At 37.2% G+C, this 23,309-nt stretch overlaps 1 protein-coding gene across 2 annotated transcripts in view; it reads left to right on the top strand.

Annotated features, from left to right (window-relative positions):
* The window catches only part of LOC131037446 (uncharacterized), a 242,703-nt gene that overhangs the window by 11,795 nt on the left and 207,599 nt on the right, over nt 1-23,309 (top strand). The window contains exons 2-4 of one of the 2 annotated variants that reach the window (XM_057969589.2): nt 346-384; nt 21,767-21,884; nt 23,105-23,289. In XM_057969589.2, the coding sequence (XP_057825572.2) occupies nt 346-384; nt 21,767-21,884; nt 23,105-23,289 (342 nt within the window). The remainder of the gene's footprint in view (nt 1-345; nt 385-21,766; nt 21,885-23,104; nt 23,290-23,309) is intronic. The other variant, XM_057969594.2, reaches the window with a different exon arrangement.

Below are 23,309 nucleotides of genomic sequence, written 5' to 3'. Positions count from 1 at the left end.
AGTTCCGGCAGGATATAGGCAGCCGGGTGGTTAAGTTGCGATTCAGTTGTTGCTAATAATCCCACCTCCTCAATGTATAGAGGAGATGGGCAGTTAAATCTGGAAATCTGTCACGAACCATATTTATCTATAATTACTTATTTTGAAAATGATGCTTATTTTATTTATTTATGAAATGGAAATGGAATTCTTAGTGAAATAGATGATAATGAAATAGGAATTCAAATGCAATGAAAAGATTTACATTACGTTATTTATGTAAATGCAATTGAATGATCAGTATTATGTTTTTGTGAAACTGGGGATCTTCATTGCTAATGAGCAATTGAGTGCAAGTGAATGCAGGAACTGGTGAACGCGGATGAAGGCGAGAACAGGGTTCAGGTAGAGTTGTTTTATCTCTTGGACTTCGCTAGAATAGATGGGAATCTCACACACCACATTAGAATTTATAATCTGCATCTTGTAAAGATGGATAATTTAAATGACTTTATTTGAGTGTTTGTTTAAATTGGAATGAGTAGTTTTAATTGATAGATTGATTTAAATATTTTTACATGTATTTTGATGTTTGTATGTGCATCTTGTGAAATGGATTAAATATCGCGCTTATATTTCCACTTCTTGATTTATGATAATGATATATATATAAACATATATATACATATATGAATTATATGATGTCTTGAAAAAAAAAAAGATAATAAAATTTGAATTGATTTATTGCTATAGTTATATTTATATATATATAATTATACGTATTATATATGAGTTCGAATAAAAATTCGATTATACACACACATATATATATATACGTACATAATTATTATATATGTAAATATATTGTTGAAATTAAATTATTTTGTTTTATGATAAATCATTATTTATATATACATATATAAATAAAAATAAATATATGCATGAAAGTGACTTATTTGAAAGCAACCTATCCAATAGGGTGGCGGGTTATCATTGCAAGTCACAGTCGACAAAGTACATTTATAAGGGGGTCGATACTAATCGACTTAGCATAACGTAGAGACTTAGAAACTATTGCAAAGTGAAATCAGTATTAATTGACCATGCCGCAAACAAAACTTAGAGTTCAAGTTGAATATGGACTGATCAACGTGACTAAAAACCGTTAGAATAATCATCGCATGTCATGCAAACTAATCCGCATACCAACGGTGGTGCATGGGAAGCTAACAAACTGCATTGATAGCAGTGGGAGTCGATAGTAATATCGACTAAGCAATTGCCTAGCCCACATAATAACACCAGTAATAATGAACTTAACGGCTTGAGCAGTTTGGTGTCACGTAGTAGATAATGAATATCATTGCATGGAGAACACATAAGTGTTCAAAACCATTTAGGACTGTGATGTTGCAGTTAAACAATGTGTGGTGTCACTTAGATACCAATAAATCAGTCCACCACTATGAGAGATTGGCTCGAAAATAGGAATTAATATAGATTTGGTCACGAGGGAGAAACACGAGGTAGAAATATGCAGAAAATATAGATGAAAGAATAGAGAATAGAGATGATAGAATAAAGAATAGAGATGATAGAACAGAGAATGGAGATGAAAAGATCACAGCAAAAGGAATTGTAAAACATAGAGAAAGAAAAGCATTGGAAATCTAGAAGTCTTGCGGTTAGATTTAGAAGAAGAATTAGTGTTGAACATCACAGTTTTTGGTGTCGAATTTCAGAGGTAGGCTCTTAATCGAGCAATAGTTTATTATATATGAGTTAAACTTTGAATTAGTTTATGCATTAGAAGTCATAATTGATTATATGAAATTTCGTTTGAAGAAGCCATATAGGTATGTGCATTATGAAATGTCGTCTTACTTAATACTCGTTGTAGAAAATTTATTGAATTTAGATAGTTCAATTCGCAAATCATTGAAAACACATTTTAGTGTCAAATTTAATATGTTATTTGAAGGAAGAATGTGTACTCATATTCTATTCGTTTATATGTAAATATACATACATGTGTTACACCTTATTTTAATTCTCGTCTTTGATTTACTTGAAAAGATAGAAGTGAAAGATTGTTCTCTTTTCGGATATATATTTGTTTGCCCATGAAAGATTGTTTTCTTGTCAGATAAAATTGGTTGTAAACGAAAGATTGTTTCCTTCTATTTCTATTTAACGAAAGATTGTCTTCTTTAACATTGTATTTTTATCATGCGAGAAATAGGAAGCTAGATTTGGAAAATGAAAGATTGTCTTCTATATATTTATTCTAGTTTCATATGAACATAGAAAAAGCTAGATAGGTTTGTGTTTGTGGGAAAGTTACCTTCCGGGACGGGTGCTGAATGTGGAATTATAGAGAGAATAGTTTGTTTTTCCAAACTATATTTTATTGCTATGCATGACATTATACTCGACCGAGTAACTAATTGACCATTGAAATAGATGGATTTATTTATGCTCTTTACCATATCCTTGATTGATCTTGCTTGTTTCTTAATGGAATTAGAAAATAGAAAATGCATGTATCATTCTAGGCACGCACCAGATTCCCTCTTGTCTATCGAATTCTTTTTGCTAAGCAATTCGTGCAGGGTCGGGTATTCTTGATTGACCAAGAATTCTGGGGAAGTGTAAGCTCCAAGGTTGGGTGGAAAAAGCGCCTAAATCTTGTCCTCGTCTTCATTCTAAAGATTGCATTGAAGATAGCTTGGATTGCAGATCAAAGGACGCATCTCATTCTTTACTTTATATTTTCTTGTTATTGAACTTAAGGCATTAGAAAGGCCTAAGTATTGTATGTAGATATGATTAAAATACTACTACATTTTCTCATTGAATAAAGAATCTTTATCTCTTTATAGAAATCTCGTGTCTATTATGATATAGATAGAATAATGATTTAGAGATAAGAATGGGTTATGGAAGAAAATAAACTTATTAAAGGAATTATGAGTTTATTTAAGAATAAAGAGTATTTCGTTTTATTATTGAATTTAGAACGTTTTATGTCTTTACAAAATCAGATTCATAGCTATCCTAGGAATGCTTCCTCTATCATAAACTAATAACACTCTTTAATACTCAACCTCTGGGTGCTGTACTGGCAATTCCATGCACACAAATTCATGCAGTCAGCTGCAATCATCAATACAACATCTGAAAATATGAAGGTTAGCAACATGAAATGATTGCAACAATCATGAATCACCATTGTGGAAAACTACCACAATACATTCTATATTGTTTAAACTTTGCCAAACTTGTGAAGGAAATATTTGTTCATCCACTAATAATGAATGGAGAATAGCAGATTGGGAATTGGAAACCATGAATTTCTCATTCAATATCCTCCTTAAGAGAGTGACCAATACAAACCAAACATTATCTTAATGAAGTATCTTTCCAATAGGTAATCTCATGGTTTTTTTAATCATCTATTCAATAAGATACATCGAATGCAAACTCATCATGATATCAAATTCCCTACATACCTTACGTCCTGCCATTGAGATAACAAGTAGTGATGTCTTCATGATGCAAGGAATGGTAGGCCTATCATGGATGTCATATCTCGTACGTAGCTTGGTTCCACAAACACCATCTCATGCTTAGTTATGAAATCTAGCATAACCACAAGGTTATGCCTCCTACTAATGACGTCCTCATAAACTCATCAATCACCTTATGACGTGCTCCTTACTTTGTACACCAGTGTCTTCCATAGTATCTATAAGTCCTCAAAACAAATTAGCTCACTGGCTGATTTTATCAAAATCAGCAATGTGAAACCGTGACAGCAGCTGCAATAATGAATAATTATAATATATATAGGAGATGTGAGCATATAATTGATTGAAAACACTTTTTTCAAAGATTGACAATTTGTAATATCCCCATTTTGGAAGAAGAATTAGTTAATTAATTTAATTAATTAAGTTGTCCAAATTATTGATATTTTTTATGGATAGCTTGATTAATTATTTTAATTAATAATATTAAGTTAATTATTTATAAAGTTGTCAAATAAATAAAAAAATTAAAAGATGACTTTATATTTAATTAATTTAATAAAGTGACTTAATTTAAAATAATATCATAAAGTCACTTAAGTGAAATAATAATAAATAATATTATTTCTAGAAGCTTCTGGATGATGGGTTAGAAAAGTATAAAAGGAGGTTTAGCTCAGCTTCTTGGCATCTAGAATTTGATATTTGCTTTTCTGAAATTTGTGGAACCTAGGGTTTTTGCAGATTGTTGGTCATTGGGAACGATACCTCCCTTTGATTCGCATAACTGAGGGGGTGAGAGATCCTCTGAGGGGGTGCTTTTAGAGTGAAGGACATCTAGTCTTTCACATTGGAGCTCATCAAGTTGCAACACTATCCATGGTGAATAATCTGAAGACATATTTAGATTTGCAGAGTTTTGAAGACTAATTGATTTCAGCATTGTGGAAGGAGACAAACGATTTTTGTGGGAGCATTTGGTGAGATTTTGTGGTGTTTGCAGGTGTATTTCAGATGTGAGAGAAACTAAACTAGACTGCTAAAACCCTATGATTTTGTCATTGCTTCATTGTTGAGCATTGATTGGGTCAGCACACTAAGAAAGGGTTAGGCGATCCTTAGGAGCAATTTGGGAGGTGATTTTGAAGGAGAAATCAGACTCATATCAGGTCTGATACAAGGTCAATCCGATCGGTCATACCCCACATTTTTGCTCATACTAACTCTTTGGTGCATCGATTCCTTCCCTTGATGGGAGTGCTCACTTTGGAGAAGGTCAACGATGATGCTTAAGGCTTGAAAGGAGCTGTACCTGCTGTTATTTATTTATTATTGACATCAACATCAGAACAGGGGCAGATTTGCAAAAGGGGTTATTTTGGCATAAGGAAAGCATAAGGGTTTTCGATATTGCTTACTTCTTCATCTATGCTCTTAGGCACTTCATTCCAGGTGCTTTTGGCATTGTTTTTATTGAGTTTCAGTTATGTATGCATGAGTTATTAGCAACCATTAATACTCAGAAATTTCTGAGACATACTTCATTGCCAGCCAAGAGTATTAGCCATTATTTGACATTTGTATCTGGCCTATTTTCTATAATTAAAGGAGGAATAAGGTGGCACTTTGTTCATATGTTGTTGCTTCAATCTTTTAGATGCATACCAACTGTTTGATTAAATGTCAGTTTGTTGTAGATGCATATTCTCTCTTTGAAAGTCATGTATATGGCATTACATGTGACTGAAAACTCAGACCAGCATACTATGGTTTTGTATATGAACTGTTTGACAGTATTCCTTGCATAAAAAACTATCATTTCTACACCTATATGAGCAGGGGATATTACAGTGGTATCAGAGCCAGGTTTCCTGCCATCTTGTTGGGGAAGTCTCTTACAATCAGAACAGACGGAAGATGGCCTTTGACAAATCCATTGTTGATTTGTTGCAGAACTTGTATGAATTATTGAGTGATCCGGAAACACAACAGGGAATTCGAAGAATGTTTTCAAAAAGGAATAGAGTTACTTCACCCATGATAGGCAGAAATTTATATGAAGACTTTGTTAGACATGCTGATTCAAGGACAACCATGGGGAATGAGTTTTCTACATCATCTTTGCAAGAAGTTTCACTCGAGATTTCTACTTTGGAGGCTAGCATAGAGCATGTTAATGGTATGGGTGGCAATGGCATGGATGATCATGTTGCTTCTTCACCTTCACATGATGAAAAATCAGACTATGGCAGCCAAAAACAGTTGGAAAATCAGTCCCTTGTAGCAGCTACTCCTAGAGAAGGAGATGAGACAAATCAAGACTTGTTGGTAGTAAGTGTTGAGGATGGAAATTCCAATAGAGATGCACTTGTGAAGCTTGAAGAATATGACAGTGTTGCGTCATAAAATTGTGACCTTGCAATTTTCAACCACATTTGGGTCTTCACATTGGCGAATCGAATCCCTAAGCCTGACTAGAGACCCGAGACATGCTCACACTGCCTGAAGCTTGCATCTCCTCACACCCCACACTCTCCTATGCTGCTTCCTGTCCTGAATTAGGGCAGGACAGGGGCGTGGCGCCCCTGCCCTTGCCCTATTTTGGGCTTTCTCTGCATTTATCCTTCATTGGGCTTTGCATTTGGAAAGCGGGAAAAGTTTCCCTATGTCAGCCTATGACGAAAAATCAGTCAATTAACCCTAATTGACGAATATATAAGACACATTCTCTCTCTCATTTGCATAAGTCAAGAAGTTTGATAAGATAGATACATGAAGAGGAAATTGCGATCCTAAGTGAAATCAAGCATTCAAGCATTCAAGTGTCCATTCAAGCATCCATTGAGCATATCAAGTCTCCTTTCAAGGCTAGGTGTTGCATTCAAGTCAAGGATTCAACCATTGAAGAGGAGATCTCTTTCATCATTCAATTCCACACAAGCAACTCTATCTACATTTCAATTGCATCCTCCCTTGAGGTGAATTCTATTTCAGTCTTTCATTTACATTTACTTGCAAGTACTACTTTTCATCATTTGGTTAATTCCAAAACTGGGGTTTGACCTAAAGGCAAACCCCTAATCCCAACCCCTTTTCCTCTCTTTTCATTGTGTAGGTTGCAGGTGCATGGCTGTATTTGCAGATTTGGACTTCATTTTCAGAGGCAGGAAAACCTTTTTCGACGCGTAGATTTTTTGGAGGACCGTGTGCACTTTCAACACGGTCCCGACAACTTTCGCTCAAATTTGCAGGGGAGCTTCGTCTTTACATTTTACTGCCAATTCCAGGTGCACAACTTCATCCTGCATTCCTATCTCAAGTTATAGTCATTTCTTTGTCTCTTACATTTAGTCTTAAATCGCATAATCCAACCTTTTACATTCTAAAAGAGGGGTTACTTTTACTTTCCAAATCCATTGTCAATTCACTTAGCATTCAATCTCTTCCTATTGAGATTGGATCTAGTGAATTCTCCCCCCTCTTTTAAATTGTAATGTGCGTGAAAAGGTTAAGGAGAATATTTTGTGAAATTTTCACTTCTTCTCTTGAGGAGAGAAAAAATTTCCTCTTGATTTCTTCATCACCCTCTTTCACCACCATTACAGATAGGTATACTGATGACAGCAGAAACAATTCTTCACTTCATCATGAGAATGATGATACCTTGGAATCATCTCTAGATGGTACCCAAGAATTGGGATTTAGAGATGAGTTTGGAGGGATGAATTCAAATCTTGAGCATTCTGATTATTCGCATCAGACTTGGGTGGATGTGAAAGTTGATCCTCTTCTTAGTGGAGTAGTCACTAATGTTTCGATTACTCATGATGAAGGTAGCAGTTTGCAATGGCATGATATCATCACTGATTTGTTTGAGGACAGCAGCATTATCTTCCATATTTCTCATGAGATTGCAGTCCTTACATATGGGAGAAATTGTGAAGATGAATCTACAAGTATGGGGCATGAAGCTTGCATTGAAGAGGTGCTTGAGAAGGGCAAATGCTCTACACAATGATATGACAACTATTCTGTTTTTTATAACAGCAGTCATACTTCTTTACATCAACATGAAGGAACTACATTGTCACATGAGAAATTCGAAGGCAAGGACAAACAAGATGAAATCAGTCCCTATTTTGTGCGCATGAACAACAGTGGTTTCAGGCACTTTGGAGCAGTTGATATGGAGTAGTCCCAAAGGTTGATTGATGGATGGCTAGAAAGGGCAAAGAAAGCCAAGTTGTTAGCTCAACAAACCAAGCTTCATCTTCAACACATTCATGATAGGCAAAGTTTGACTAATTCTGAAAAATTTGAAGGTGATGATGATTTTTGTGATGACACTTATAGTGGATCAGCTACTCAAGAGTTGTATCCATCTTTGGATTCATATGATATTGCAGCTATCTATTTTTTGGTTGGTGATTTCATCTTCTTAGATTTGTCATTGATCGATGGCTGCCTTACTTGGGTTCCCATTGCACCTTTTCCTTTGGCATTGTCTACATCAGCTATTCAGCGGCACGAGAGTGTGTGGGAACATACCTACTTGATGGGCAGTGAGTATATGATGGATGGTTTATTTGATGGCTCACTTTGGGCAGAGATTAGAAGCAAGTATGGTCAGTTACTTGACTTGCTTCCTCATGAGGCTTATACTCATGTGGTGCGTGATGAGGTGATTGAATTGATTCAGCAGATTCAGTTGGTGTTACAGGAGCTCTTTGGTGATAGCAGGGACATTACACATATTTTTCCTTGGGATCTAGGTGGAGTAGAGTTTTCCTTGCAACTGAAATTGCTTGTTTAGGAGGGGCAAATTGTAATGTCCCCATTTTGGAAGAAGAATTAATTAATTTAATTAATTAAGTTGTCCAAATTATTGATATTTTTTATGGATAGCTTGATTGATTTTAATTAATAATATTAAGTTAATTATTTATAAAGTTGTCAAATAAATTAAAAAATTAAAAGATGACTTTATATTTAATTAATTTAATAAAGTGACTTAATTTATTTCTAGAAGCTTCTGGATGATGGGTTAGAAAGGTATAAAAGGAGTTTTAGCTCAGCTTCTTGGCATCCAGGATTTGATATTTGCTTTTGTGAAGTTTGTGGAGCCTAGAGTTTCTGCAGATTGTTGGTCATTGGGAATGATACCTCCCTTTGATTCGCATAACTGAGGGGGTGAGAGATCCTCCGAGGGGTTGCTCTGGGAGTAAAGGACATCTTAGTCTTTCACATTGGAGCTCATCAAGTTGCAACACTATCCATGGTGAATAATCTGAAGACACATTCACATTCACAGAGTTTTGAAGACTAATTGATTTCAGCATTGTGGAAGAAGACAAACGATTTTTGTGGAAGCATTTGGTGAGATTTTGTGGTGTTTGCAGGTGTATTTCAGATCTGAGACAAACTGAACCATACTGCTAAAACTCTATGATTTTGTCATTGCTTCATTGTTGAGCATTGATTGGGTCAGCACACTAAGAAAGGGTTAGGCGATCCTTAGAAGCAATTTGGGAGGTGATTTTGAAGGAGAAATCAGACTCATATCAGGTCTGATACAAGGTCAATCAGATCAGTCATACCCCACATTTTTGCTCATACTAACTCTTTGGTGCATCAATTCCTTCCCTTGATGGGAGGGCTCACTTTGGAGAAGGTCAACGATGATGCTTAAGGCTTGAAAGGAGCTGTACCTGCTGTTATTTATCTATTATTGACATCAACATCAGAACAGGGGCGAATTTGCAAAAGGGGTTATTTTGGCACAAGGAAAGCATAAGGGTTTTCGATATTGCTTACTTCTTCATCTATGCTCTTAGGCGCTTCATTCCAGGTGCTTTTGGCATTGTTTTTATTGAGTTTCAGTTATGTATGCATGAGTTATTAGCAACCATTAATACTCATAAATTTCTGAGACATACTTCATTCACAGCCAAGAGTATTAGCCATTATTTGACATTTGTATCTGGCCTATTATCTATTATTAACGGAGGAATAAGGTGGCACTTTGTTCATATGTTGTTGCTTCAATCTTTTAGATGCATACCAACTGTTTGATTAAATGTCAGTTTGTTGTAGATGCATATTCTCTCTTTGAAAGTCATGTATATGGCATTACATGTGACTGAAAACTCAGACCAGCATACTCTGATTTTGTATATGAACTGTTTGACAATATTCCTTGCATCAAAAACTATCATCTCTACACCTATATGAGCAGGGGATATGTTTTGCGAATCGCACACCCATCCCCGTCTTGGACAGGGACCCCCCAGTTTGTGCCTTTTGTTTTTGCGGAAGAGGAAGGGGATATGAAGGGTCAAGTGCCGCCAAAACCAAATTCGGCCTCTAGGGGCTGTTGTGATGTATTCACATTGCCCCATAAATGGGACCCCTGCTTTTTGCTTTCTGTGGTTTGCTTTTCTGGTTTTTTTTAAGGTTTTGTTTGTTAGCCTTTGCATGATGAGTGCTGTCAGGGGAGTCGCTAGGATGGCAGGCTCTGCTTGAGCCAAGGTGAGTCAATAGGGCCCCAGAATTAGGGTTTCTTTGAGAGTCTTCCTTAGGGCCTGGTTTTGCTCTTGTTGCTCATTGTGTCTTGCTTGGTGAGTGAATATCATCCTTGAAGGTCTGAGTTAGGTCAAGTTGGTGAGTGATGGAGTCTGGAATGTCATCTTGATCTCCAAATGCCTTGAAATTTGGCAATGTCATCTTGATCTCCAAATGCCCTGAAATTTGTCTAAAGTTTGGAATGTCCTGATCTTGAAATTTGGCTGTCTAGAATGTCTTGATCCTGAAATTTGACTAAGTCTGGAAAACTGAGGAATCCTCCAAAAACTAGAATTTGCAATATAACTCCTGGAGGTCCGAAACCACTCTCAAACATCTTGAAAGTATATATGGAATATAACTTAAAGTATAAGTGACATTTCCTTATATCTTACTTAAATGTTATATTCCATAACATGATCCTTCGGCGAGATCTTGACAAACTCGCCCAAGTGCCCAAGCTCGCACTTCTTGAGGAAAACGTTTAAAATCGCTAAAATGCCCAATTTCGGACCTTGGGGCAAAAAGTTGAAAATGTGAAATGTTGCAAAAAGTGGGTTTAGGTCCGAATTGCAAAAAAGACCCTTTAGGTCCGAATTTCACTTAAAATACCCAATTTCGGACCTTGGGGCAAAAAATGTGAAAAGGTTCAAAAGTTGCCAAAAGACCCTTTAGGTCCGAATTTCACTTAAGTAATCCAATTTCGGACCTTGGGGCCAAATTCAAAGTTTCCTACTTGGTTCGAAAATGCTTTTTAAATATTGCAAAAGATGGGTTTAGGTTTGAAAATCACTTAACATGTCCATTTTTCGGACCCTGGGGCGAAATGTGAAAAATGTTAAAAGTTGCAAAAAGACCCTCAAGATCCGAAATTCGCTTTAGACCTCCAAATTCGGACCCTAGCTCCGAAATTTCAAAATATGACAAATTTGCCAAAAACGCATTTAGCTCCAAAAATACTCCCAGTTTGCCAAAAAACGCTTGAAAACTCCGAAATCACTTAAGTCCATTTTCGGACCTTGGGGCGAAAACTAGAAAACGTGAAATCTTGCAAAAAGTGGGTCAAGGTTTGAAAATCACTTAACATGCCCATTTTCGGACCTTGGGGCGAAAATTAGAGAATTTGAAAAAGGCAAAATCTTGCAAAAAGACCCTCAAGGTCCGACATTCCCTTTAGACCTCCAAATTCGGACCCTAGCTCCGAAATTTCAAAATATATCAAATTTGCAAAAGATGTTATGAGGTCCGAAGTTTTTGTGAAAGGCATTTAGGTCCGAAAACTTTTCTAACTTGCAAAAACGCTTAATGCTCCGAAATTTGCAGAATCATATGAAAGGTCCGAAGTTTTTTGGCAAGGTGTTAAGCTTTGGAAATCGTCAAAATTGCAAAATACCTTGAAGCTCTGAAGTTTGAAGATGCAAAAACTTGCGAAAATGGGCCTAGGGTCCGAAGTTTTTGAAAATTGCAAGAGGTGTTAAATACTCGGAAATATCTCCAGTTCACAAAAACCCCAAGCGATCCGAAATTCGCCATAAACCCATTCAAAACGCCCAAGACTCCAAAGGTAAAATCACGCAGAAGTAAATCGCCCAAACACTATCAAGACCAAGGATCAGATTTCACATTCGAAGAGAAAGGAGAAGCATTTTCAAGATACATCTCACAAAGAGCTTCTCAAGCCAGACGTCGTAATTAGATTTAATATTTGTTAAATTAATTAATTAATTTTTCAAATTGATTTAATGAAATGAAATTGGTTGATTGATTGCAGGACGTCATTGGAGAACCAGGAGAAAGACTTGAAACGCAAATCGAAGAAGGATCGCAATCAAGGCCAGGTGCTGAAGACTGGAAAAGAAAAGATGCAAGAGCGCGAGAACAACCGAACATTGGGAACCGTGCCACTGAACAAAGATGAAGTCCACCGGCGAGATTGAAGGCAAAAAGAAAAAGAACACTCAGTCTATGCATTCTCAAGAAAGTGCACAACTAGATTTAAGTCCAGAAATTCAGTTTTAAAACTGAAACTGCTTTATTGTAAACTGCCTATGGGTCCCGCACAAGATATTTTTGTGGATAACTATTCCCAACCACCAAGAAGATTGGATAGACTCAAATTGAAGCCAAATAGTGGCAGGTAGTTGAGATAGTTTCTGGTTGGATAACTGAGAATTTAATGGGCATGGGTCAAAGCTGCTAGCTTTTGGAAGATAGATCAGGACCCTTGGATGCAGTCCATCCTGGCCTCTGATTCAAAATTGTAAAAACTATAAAAGGCAGAGGCCTTTCTTTTGTTGGAGGGTTAGATAGTGAGATGGTTAGATAGTTAGATTTAAGAGTTAGAATAGGTTAGATCTTAGCAGGAGCATAGAGATTCTGCAGAAATTGTTGTAATAGGCAGCTGAAATCAATATATAAACATTGATTTGGTGTTTATTGTCTTGTTTTCATCCTGTTTACATGGTTTCTCTCAGCATTTTAGATAGATCTTTCTATTTTGGGTGTGTAGGTATTTGATAGATTAAGGCTCATACCACTGAGGATATACTGATTGTGTATCCTTTTGTGTGGTTAACCTGAGCCTTTAATTGTGCTTAGTTCAATTGCAGGTGTTCGTCTGAGCTGCGCCAGAATTGGGTGCTTAGCCGTGCGTCTCCAGTTTGAAAATCTTCCAAGTCCCTTTGAAGATTGCACCGTTCCTGCAAGGTTGTGAGCTATTCTGGCCAAGCAGGAGTTGGTTATGTTGAATCTGTCTACCCGCATACCCGTGTTGTTAGTTTTAGATCTCCTAACCCTTTCCTTTTGCTCTTTATTGCGTAATTTGAGAATCACAGCAGACCTCCCACAGTCAAGACCTGACAATCAAAACCTTGAGGTCGTCCCCTTTGATCAAACCAAAAACAGCATTAGGGACTTCCTTATCTCAAGAGAGGATAGGATACTCAGCTGGTTATTCTATTCTGCGTTGGCTGTATGGAGTTTGCAGCAATGCGATTTCAGACACGTCAACAGAATTGGCGCTAGGAGGGCCGATATGATGAAATGTGTAGAGAGCTAATTCAAGATGATATCAGTCTATATTTTTGAGGAATAACTTTATAGCTTTTACCCTCCGCACGCAACAAAATTGGGGAGGGCACCTTAACAGTTCCTTGCAGCAAGTTGAGTCTAATCAACCTTTTAAATGCTATACTTGGGATATGCAAGATCCCTGTTAAACCAAAAAAGCCAAAAAATCAGAAAACCAGAAAATACCAAAAATATTTCTGAGTCAGTATGTTGAGTTAGTCACTTCATGAAGACTGCCTGCAGTCCGAAATTTTTCAAATCCAGCAAGAGCTAAGTTGGCAGTTCTATCCAAGGCAGCTGTTTGAATTTGCATCTTCAGCTCACTGTAGAATTCATGACACCACAACGCACGATGAATTGAATTGCTTGACATTTTTGTCAAGGGTTGAGCTCGCATTACAGGGGCAGATATTCTTTTGGGATGTCCCCAAACCAGAGGCGACTGTACAGCCGGATATCCCCAGTCCTCCGTCCAACATCGAAGAATTTACAAGATTCAAGAATTTGATTGAGAATCAGTTTGGTCTCGAAGAGGAGTTATGCTTGGAGAACGTGCTGTCACCTTGGTGGTGCAAAATTCACTGCACCCCACATTCAGAGTTCACCTGCTCGCTATGCATAGAAGCAGTCAGTCAAGTCAAAGCCCAATTTGGACTACCGGAAGAACCAGAGGAGAGCATCACTAGCAAAGTGTGGAGTGCCTACCTTGCTGCAGACGAGTATAGAAGATCGCAAAATCAATACAACACCACACCTTCTGATGATGTTAAGTTGGGGCTATCAAGTGCTGAGCAAGATGAACCAATCAATCAGACCAAGGTAGCAGATGAATTTATTATCCCTGCAACTGATGAGAACAGTGTTCAAGAGGACAATCAAGCGAGCTTTGTGGATCAGCCACAGGTTGAAGAGCAGTTTGCAGCAGCCCCACAAATGGACGATGCAGTCCAAGAGTCCGTCGAGGATGTTTTTGAGAGCCAATCAATCAAAGAGTCTCTGCTGTTTGAGGAAATACTGATACAATTGCATAAGGCCGCATTGAAGGATTCACTAATAGATGATGCGCCTCTCTTTCCTGAGTTCGAGTTCGGTTTCAAGACTAATTTTCAGCCTACGCAACCTAATGTGGAATGTGATGCTGATTTGCATACACCAGACGCTATCGAGATGCTACACTACCAATGGCCACCTCTTGATACAGTTGCTCAAGCCTTTCCGCCGCACAACCCACCGTACAAAACTCTGCATGACTCATAAACCTGCCAGGTTGTTTCTTTCCCTCTGGCTGTTAATTCTGAAAATTTTCCGTTTAATTTTGAATATTCTGGAAAAACAACCTGTAAATGGATTAACCACGGACCTAATGAACTCCCTCAATTAATAATTCTACCTGATGTCTTGGTTAAACCTGAGAGTGGCCAACTGAAAATTTTCTTTTCAGAATATAAAGACAAACAGGCCAAACTAAGAACCGTTCCCACTGCCCTGTTACTGCTGCATATACTGAGAAATCATCATGGATCGGGAACGCATGTATATAACCCGCCTTTTGTACAATCGGTCTCTTCTTGTACATAGTTAGTTTAGGTTTTTGTTCGTTTTCTGTTCTTTTAGCCTAGATTTCTTGTTTTCTACTTTAGTTTAGTTTGCTTTCCATAGTGTAGGTGTCCTTTCGGAAGGGTTTGTCTCCCTGTCAGTTTTTGAAGGGGTTTGTTTGCTTTTCCCAGCTCTGGTGTACGAAGTCGGAAAATTTTTTCCGGCTCATTTCTTGGATGCCGACTTTGGTAGAGCGCCTAATTGACGGTTGCCCCCGTAGTCAGTCCATTTTGGTTTAAGGCTTAGTCAGTCTAAAAATTTAGTTGCTTACTGTGTCTTGTCACCAACGTTGTGATCACTGCACTTTTAAATGCTTAAAAATGCTTAAGTCTGTCGTTTTATCAAAGGGAGGTCAATGCAAGTGAAAAAATTCTGAAGCTCTGCTTTAGCGACCACTGTAACGCTCAATCCCACGTAGGCTTCACTGCTTACCAGCCAAGGTGAAAAAGTGAAAATAAAAGAGAAAAATCAAAAGAAAAGAAATTGAAAAGCAAAGAAATATCAAGTTGCTTGGCTTTGGGAATGCAGACACCTCTGCCGATTTTCAACAAGAAAATTTATCGAAAACAGAGCAATCTTTGTGAGCTTACAGGTGATAACTCCGTCGGGGCTATAGACGCTTGCTGGTAGCGGGGCTCTATCCAGGTTGCTTTTGGAGTTAGAGTCGCTCTACGTAACTTGCATTAACTAAACAATGATATCTCAACCTTCTTTAGGCTTGAATAAACTTCACTGCACATAATCAATTTTTCAAGGTTGGTGACTTGATTCAGTTTGCGACCTCATTTTTACTTTGAATCTGTCTTCTGTCATTTGGGTTGTTTTGTGGGGTATATACCAGAGATTCTCGGGTTCAATCCGGATAGTCATCCTTGAAATGTTCAGGAACATTTCCTAGCCGAGTCGCCATTTGTTGTTCTAATCGCACACCCATCCCCGTCTTGGACAGGGACCCCCCAGTTTGTGCCTTTTGTCTTTGCGGAAGAGGAAGGGGATATGAAGGGTCAAGTGCCGCTAAAACCAAATTTGGCCTCTAGGGGCTGTTGTGACGTATTCACATCGCCCCATAAATGGGACCCATGCTTTTTGCTTTCTGGGGTTGTTTTTCTGGTTTTTTTTAAGGCTTTGTCTGTTAGCCTTTGCATGATGAGTGCTGTCAGGGGAGTCGCTAGGATGGCAGGCTCTGCTTGAGCTAGGGTGAGTCAATAGGGCCCCAGAATTAGGGTTTCTTTGAGAGTCTTCCTTAGGGCCTGGTTTTGCTCTTGTTGCTCATTGTGTCTTGCTTGGTGAGTGAATATCATCCTTGAAGGTCTGAGTTAGGTCAAGTTGGTGAGTGATGGAGTCTGGAATGTCATCTTGATCTCCAAATGCCCTGAAATTTGGCAATGTCATCTTGATCTCCAAATGCCCTAAAATTTGGCAATGTCTGGAATGTCTTGATCCTGAAATTTGGCTAAGTCTGGAATGTCCTAATCCTAAAATTTGACTAAGTCTAGAAAATTGAGGAATCCTCCAAAAACTAGAATTTGCAATATAACTCCTGGAGGTCCGAAACCACTCTCAAACATCCTGAAAGTATATATGGAATATAACTTAAAGTATAAGTGACATTTCCTTATATCTTACTTAAATGTTATATTCCATAACATGATCCTTCGGCGAGATCTTGACAAACTTGCCCAAGTGCCCAAGCTCGCACTTCTTGAGGAAAACGTTTAAAATCACTAAAATGCCCAATTTCGGACCCTAGGGCAAAAAGTTGAAAATGTGAAATGTTGCAAAAAGTGGGTTTAGGTCCGAATTTCACTTAAAATGCCCAAAGGGGCGAATTTCGGACCCTGGGGCAAAAACTGGAAAATGTTGAAATGTTGCAAAAAGACCCTTTAGGTTCGAATTTCACTTAAAATACCCAATTTCGGACCCTGGGGCAAAAAATGGGAAAAGTTTCAAAAGTTAAGGTTCGGGTTGTAAGTAAAATGAAAATCTAAATTTCTCCTTTAATTCCAAGGGTCAAATTTTATGAAAGGGGATCATTTAGAATAAAGTCGCACATTTAAACAAAAATGACCGAATTTTATAAGCAAGTAAGAAGACACTTTGTTTTCAAAAGTGACATCTCACATTTTAGGTGAAATGCCCAAGATTCAAGAAGAGGTTTTTTTTTAACATAGCTAAAAATCTCTCATTTTGGCTCAAGGACCCGAATTTTGGAAAATAAGGCACTTTGCACTTAAAAGCAAAATCTTGCAAAAATACCATGTTGCCCGAAATTGTTGGTGTAGACAAAATTCTAGTTTTTAGGCTATCTTGCATGTGGTCCATTTTGCCCGAAATAGTTGAAGTAAAGGTAAAAGGCATGAAGAAGTCTTACAAAAGGACTCCGAAGCCCGAAGTTTGACTTAGAAGGTGTTTCAAAGTGTGTATAAAACATCTCGCGTTCAAAGTAAAAGGTCCAAATTTTGTTGCAAGAGAGACATTTAAATTAAAATTGAACATCTCTCAAAACACCTCAAACGGCTGAAAAACTAGTAAAGTGCAAGAGCATTAAAAAGGAAATCTCACGTTTTGGGTCGCACACTTGAAATTCGGCCAAGGAGGCATTTAGCATGAAAAAAGAAACATCTCTCAAAGAGCTTCTCAGGCCCGAAAAACTAAAATGAGAGTTATTGTGACTTGAAAGGTCATCTCGTATTTTAATTTAAAAGTCCGAATTTGGCAAACAAAGGCATTTTGAACTTAAATGTAATCTCTCAAAGTTGCTAAAAGGTCAAAAAAAACCCAAGCAAGTTAGACATTTCACTTGAAAGCCAAAACCGCTCAAAACATGTAGAAGGCCCGAATTTCGTCTAAGTAAGAGAGCGAATCAAGAGCAAGGACCGAACTTCATATTGGAGAAGAGGGGCATTTAAAGATAAAATATAATATGATTGTTAAATTAATTATTTAATTTTTCAAAATGATTATTAAAAGTGGAATTCATTGTTTGTAGGATGATGTTAGGAAGAGCTAAAACGAAAACCTAAACGCAAATTGAAGATTTGATCACGATTAATGCTGGGAATGAGGAGCATGGGATCAAAATGACAAAGCTAGGTGCTGTTAATGAATAGTGTGTTGCAGAGGATCAAAACCAAGCATAGGGAAGCGCGCCACCACGGACCACAAAGTTGAAGTCCATCCTCAAGACCAAAGATGAAAGAACACTCAAAATGTGCAAAGTCAGAAATACACAGCTGGAAGTAATTCCAAAAAATCAGTTTAAAAACTGAAATGATTTATTGTGCATGATTGCTTGTGGGCCCTGTTCAAGATATTTTTAAACAAAGGAACACAAGACAGTTATTTCCAACTACCATATTGACCCGAATTGATGTCAAATAGTGGTCGACAGTTGAGAAAGTGGTTAGGAGGATAACTAAGGATTAAATGGGCCTGGGTTAAAGCTACCAAGTTCTAGAAGGCAGATCAGGGCCCTCTTGGATGTAGTCAATCCTGGCCTCTGGTTCAATTTGTAAAATCTATAAAAGGCAGGATGCCTCTCATTGTAAAGGGTTAGAGTTTTTGTAGAAAGTTAGATTCTAGTTAGATTGTTAGAAGGTTAGAATTTAGTAGCTAGGAATAGAGTAGAACTGCTGCAGAAATTGTTGTAATGACAGTGAAAATCAATATATGAACATTGAAGTATGGTGTTTGTTATCTTGGTTTTCTTTTGTTTTCATGGTTTCCTTCAACAGGTTTGGATAGATCCTTACTGGTGTGCAAGTATTTGATGGATTCGGGTTCATACCATTGGGGATATGTTGATTGTGTATCCGTGTGTATGGTTAGTCTAAGCCTTTAAAATCATGCTTAGTTCAATTGCAGGTGTAAGTCTGAGCTGCGACAGAATTGGGTGCTTAGGCATGCACCGACAGTCTGAAAATCTTCTAAGTCTCCCTTGAAGATTGCACCGTTCTTGCGAGGTTGTGAGTTATTTTGGCCAAGCAGGGATTGGTTATGTTGAATCCGTCTACTCACACACTCGTCTTGTTAATTTTAGGTCTTCTAACCCTTCTCTTTTGCATTTATTTCGCTGTCTGAGAATCGCAGTAGACCAGCTTATTGCAAATGTAAGGCCCCTTGTGTTACCAACAAAACACTTCAAATCACTGAGTTATCTTGCAATCATGACCTGACATTTGGAACCTTGAGGTTGTCCCCATTGATCAACTAAAACAATATTAGGGTTTCCTTACGCAAGAGAGGATAGGATACTCAGTGAGAACATTCTATTCTGCGTTGACCAGATAGAGTTGTAGCAATACGATTTTAGCCACATCAACAGTTACCATAAAAGAAAAACCCATTGCAAAAAACGACATTGCGAGTTTTATAACTTTTTCCTATTTCATTCTTTAGCCTATATCCGTCCTAAACACTTAAATCTGATGCTACAATCCTTTGCTTATGTTCATGAGGGGTCTTTGATCCCTTGTTCGAAGTTTGGTGGCACAAAATGACTAAAACTCATCTCTTTTCATTGCAAACTCATGAACTTCGGGGAAAAACATGATCTTCAGCCTAAAGTTCGGCCTTAACCTTAGGCTTTTCAGGCCAAACATTCTGCAAACTCTGAACTTTCTCAGCTTTTGTGAAATTCAGCCTTTTCTTCGACATTTTGTAAGGGACTGGAAGGAAAAAAGTCTTGAAAGGGCCAAACTTTTCTCTGGCATTAGTATAAACTTCAGTGTTTTCTAGGGGATATGAAGAGGCTTTTGAACATGACTTATTCACTTTTCCTTGCCAAAGCCGAACTTTGAAGAGGTCTATAATGAATTTTGTTCTTTAGGCATTTGAAAGAGTCTTTGAAACAGCAATAAGTCTGATTTTGATGCCTCAACCAAACTTTGCAAGGTGAAGAATGAACTTCGGTGCTTCCAAAGGCATTTGCAAAGGAACAAATCTGATCTTCTAGGCTTAGGAACACCAAATTTTTGAGCTGTCTTTGTTCCAATTCAGCCTGGGATGAAATGGCTTGGGCTCAAGATGGAACCAGTGAGTGATTTCAGCAGATAGAATCTTTTGGCAACAATGTTTATTCCTTTTCACTTACTTTGTTCCTCTTATGCCTAAACTCTCAAACTCCTATGTTGCAGTACAAATACAGGTCCATGGGCCCGGATTCACCCCATTTCCTCATGCTTGGACTTCACTTGGACTTCCTATACTCCCAAGGCTCTCTCTCTCTCTCTCAAGTGGCTAGCAAGGCAAAACGGAAGGAGGCCCCCATCGGAGACGGGGAGTGTGTGCACAACACAACATAACCCTAACTCATTAGCTTACAGTAACCATTGGATAGGCTAAAGGTCCACCAACTCAACTAGTTAGGAGGGGGACATTAGAGAATTGCACACTTATCTCAAGATCGCTTTATTGATCAATGTGGAAATCTGTTTATACAATTTGTATGATTTGTTTCCCATCCCATTTCTTAGGATATACTATCTATTTTCATGCTAATATACTTTATCTCTCAACCAAATGTATTCTATGCACAACCACTTAAACCGTTTTTTAGGTAGACTAACCCCTAACAATTTCTAGCAAATAGGATTAAATAATAACAATCATTTAATTCTACCTCAGTAACAAGTCAAGTAATTATTTAATTAACTAATACAACCTATAGTATATTATAAAATAATATATTATATGTAATAATTTCTTTCCCTATTATAAAAGCTTAGAGAGATGCTGATATAAAGCTATAAATCTCTCCCCAAGGATTGGATGTTTCTTGGAAAAAAGAGAGAGATCATTCTCAACCAAAAATCTCTAGTACCATTTAATCATAATGTGGGTTCTAGTGGAACTTTATAAGATGAGCGAAGACAATTGTCCAAAATCCACCTTGCTCTCTCACATAGTCATTGTTTTTTGGAAAAAAGGTTAATATACTTATGATAAGAATGGTGGTGCAAAATGGCACAGACAATTGATGTCACGACTTTCCAAAAGTTGGCTAGAAGAAAGCTGTGACCAAATTGAAACTATATTAAGCTAAACAAGATTTCAAGAGAAAATATGATTCGGTTCTAGTTCTACTAGAGAGATTCTGATTGCTATATACTGTATTATAACTGCAGATGTTACACTCAACTAGGCTGTTGCTCCATTAGGCAGTGAGTAGAAAAGAGATATATTAAAACTGTTTGTTAGTTATGGTTTCTGTAAAACAATTACCAAAAATGATTCCTTCGAGATAAGATTCTTGTGAAATTTCTACATCATTTGTAGGTAGGTGTGACATGTGCTTCCAGGAGTTGGCATTTGGTTGGAAAACAAGTACCTGCATATAGTCATGAATTACACTTAATTACTAATTACTTATTGTCAAGTCCAAAGCCAATATCCTTTTTAATATTAGTTTCTAGCAATTAGGTTTCTTTTGTAATGTCATAAGCCTTGCCCCTTAGAATGTGAAATATAGGGAATCAATTTTCCATTGGTTTAGGTCATGATTTTGGTATTTTGGCTGAGGTACTTTTGAATTTACTAGTTTTTGTTGATGCCAAAGAATATTGTCCTCAACTTAAAAATATTATCCTCCACAACATTCTTGGTACCCCATGACTATGGATATTTATTTTTGCTCCCTTTACCTTCTATTGAAGGCTATTCTAAGCACTGATATTATTACTTTAGGTACTCTTGGCAAAGGGCATGGATTTGGCAAGGCAAGAAACTCAGAACTTCAAATAATCATATATATGTGTCTCAAGCTAGTACATTTATTTCAGAGAATCTTAGAGAATTTACATATTGGATTTATTGCAATTTTTGAATTAGAGGTATCTTATTGATTGTTATATAGTCCTAATGCTTGTACGTTATGACATGTTTTTGAAGTGGTATATATTTAATAAGTCGCTTTCAAGGGTTTTAGGAAGTCAATTTCAAAATCTATGTTTGACAGGTTGTGAACACAAAATTTTACTATTCTTCATTTTCTTTTATTATGTGGTTATGGTTTTATTTCTTTTACTGTGCAGAAAATAATGGAGAACATTTCAACAGTAAGTGAAGCAGGAGGTGCAGGTGGTGCCTCATCTTATCATGCTTTAAAGCGTTTAGACCAACTGTGGCTTGAAATTCGTACACATAAGTCAGGTTTGTTGACCTTAAAGGAATTTATATCTATCTTCTATTTGGAGAATATCTTTAAATGAAAAAATGGTAAAATTTCATGTTGAAGAAGCTTTTATTTTCAATACACCAGTATGGGTTCAGTTTAATTGGATTCATATCTGTCTTTTAGTTCATTTTTATAAGATGCACGTTTATTATTCCAATGCCACTGTCTGCAAAGGGTTCAACTAGTAAATATTACAAGTTTCCACTCGTAGAAAGTATCTCATGTTCCCACATTAGGTTCAAGAAGTTTGTGGTAGTTGAAGTGAGTACTTTATACTTTATAGAATGAATTCAGACGAAGCAAAAAGTAAAATGAGCAATATAATTGCAGGATCTCTCTCTCTCTCTCTCTGACACACACATACACATTCACATTTAGCTGTTTTGATAATGTTTAAAGGTTTCAAATTGTACGATTTAGTCATGACTAATGGTCTGAAGTGTTTCTTGGCCAACAATAGATGTTTGGATCATCCAGAAGACCACGGTCTAGTGTAAGGAAAACAATTGCCTTCTAGTCTTGTCGGCATGTTCTTTGTATTAAAGAGATCGCAATAGTATGAACCAAAAAGGGACTGTCAAATGCAATTCTTGAGTGGATATTGGTGTATTATAGACTTCACACAACACAAATAATATGCAACCCAAAGAGGTCTCTGATAAGAATCACATGGATTTTTGGGTATCCGTATGACCATTTGAACATGATCAAAACTATGGGAGCAACTAGGCAAGTGGTGAATTATACTAGTGTTGGCAGCCATAAAACAGACTGGGTAGCTATTTGAATTGGATGTGTACTTTTAGAAGAGGGATAAAAGGAGAATCTTTCGAGATGTGCCAATGGAGGATGCTCAGACTGATTTCTACTAATGAACTTGCATTAAGTGTGCAAATAGAAATTATACGAAGCAAACTTCAATGCATAACCTCAACGTTTTTTTATTGATGCTCTTCCTAGGTCCCCATTTTAGCTCTTAAAAAAAAACAAACTCAATTGACAGCTTAATTTACTAAGCCAGTGATGATATTAAGAAATTGGCTTCTTCTAGGATAGGGTTGTTGATTCTTATTAGATATTTAAATGTGATCTTGTCGAAACTCAAGCAAAAGTAACAATATTATATGAGTATTGATGATTTTCAAACATTTCTTTCCTCTTTAAATTAAGATTTATAAACTAAATTGTTATGCAGATGCTAGTGCTCCTACAGAAGTGGTGAAATGTCTGTCAGGTTCCTACCTACAAACAGGAAGCAAACCTAGAATGTTACAATTTGATGTGATTATTTGTGGAGGTACCTTAGGCATATTTGTGGCGACAGCTTTAAGCTTAAGAGGTCTGCGTGTATGCATTATTGAGAAAAACATTTTGAAAGGGGTAAGTTGGAATTTGAAATG

Source organism: Cryptomeria japonica, chromosome 6 (assembly GCF_030272615.1).
Source record: "Cryptomeria japonica chromosome 6, Sugi_1.0, whole genome shotgun sequence".
In the NCBI taxonomy this organism is placed as follows: domain Eukaryota; kingdom Viridiplantae; phylum Streptophyta; class Pinopsida; order Cupressales; family Cupressaceae; genus Cryptomeria; species Cryptomeria japonica.
Note: the sequence above shows the minus strand (reverse complement) of the source record. Positions and strands in the feature narration are given on the sequence as shown.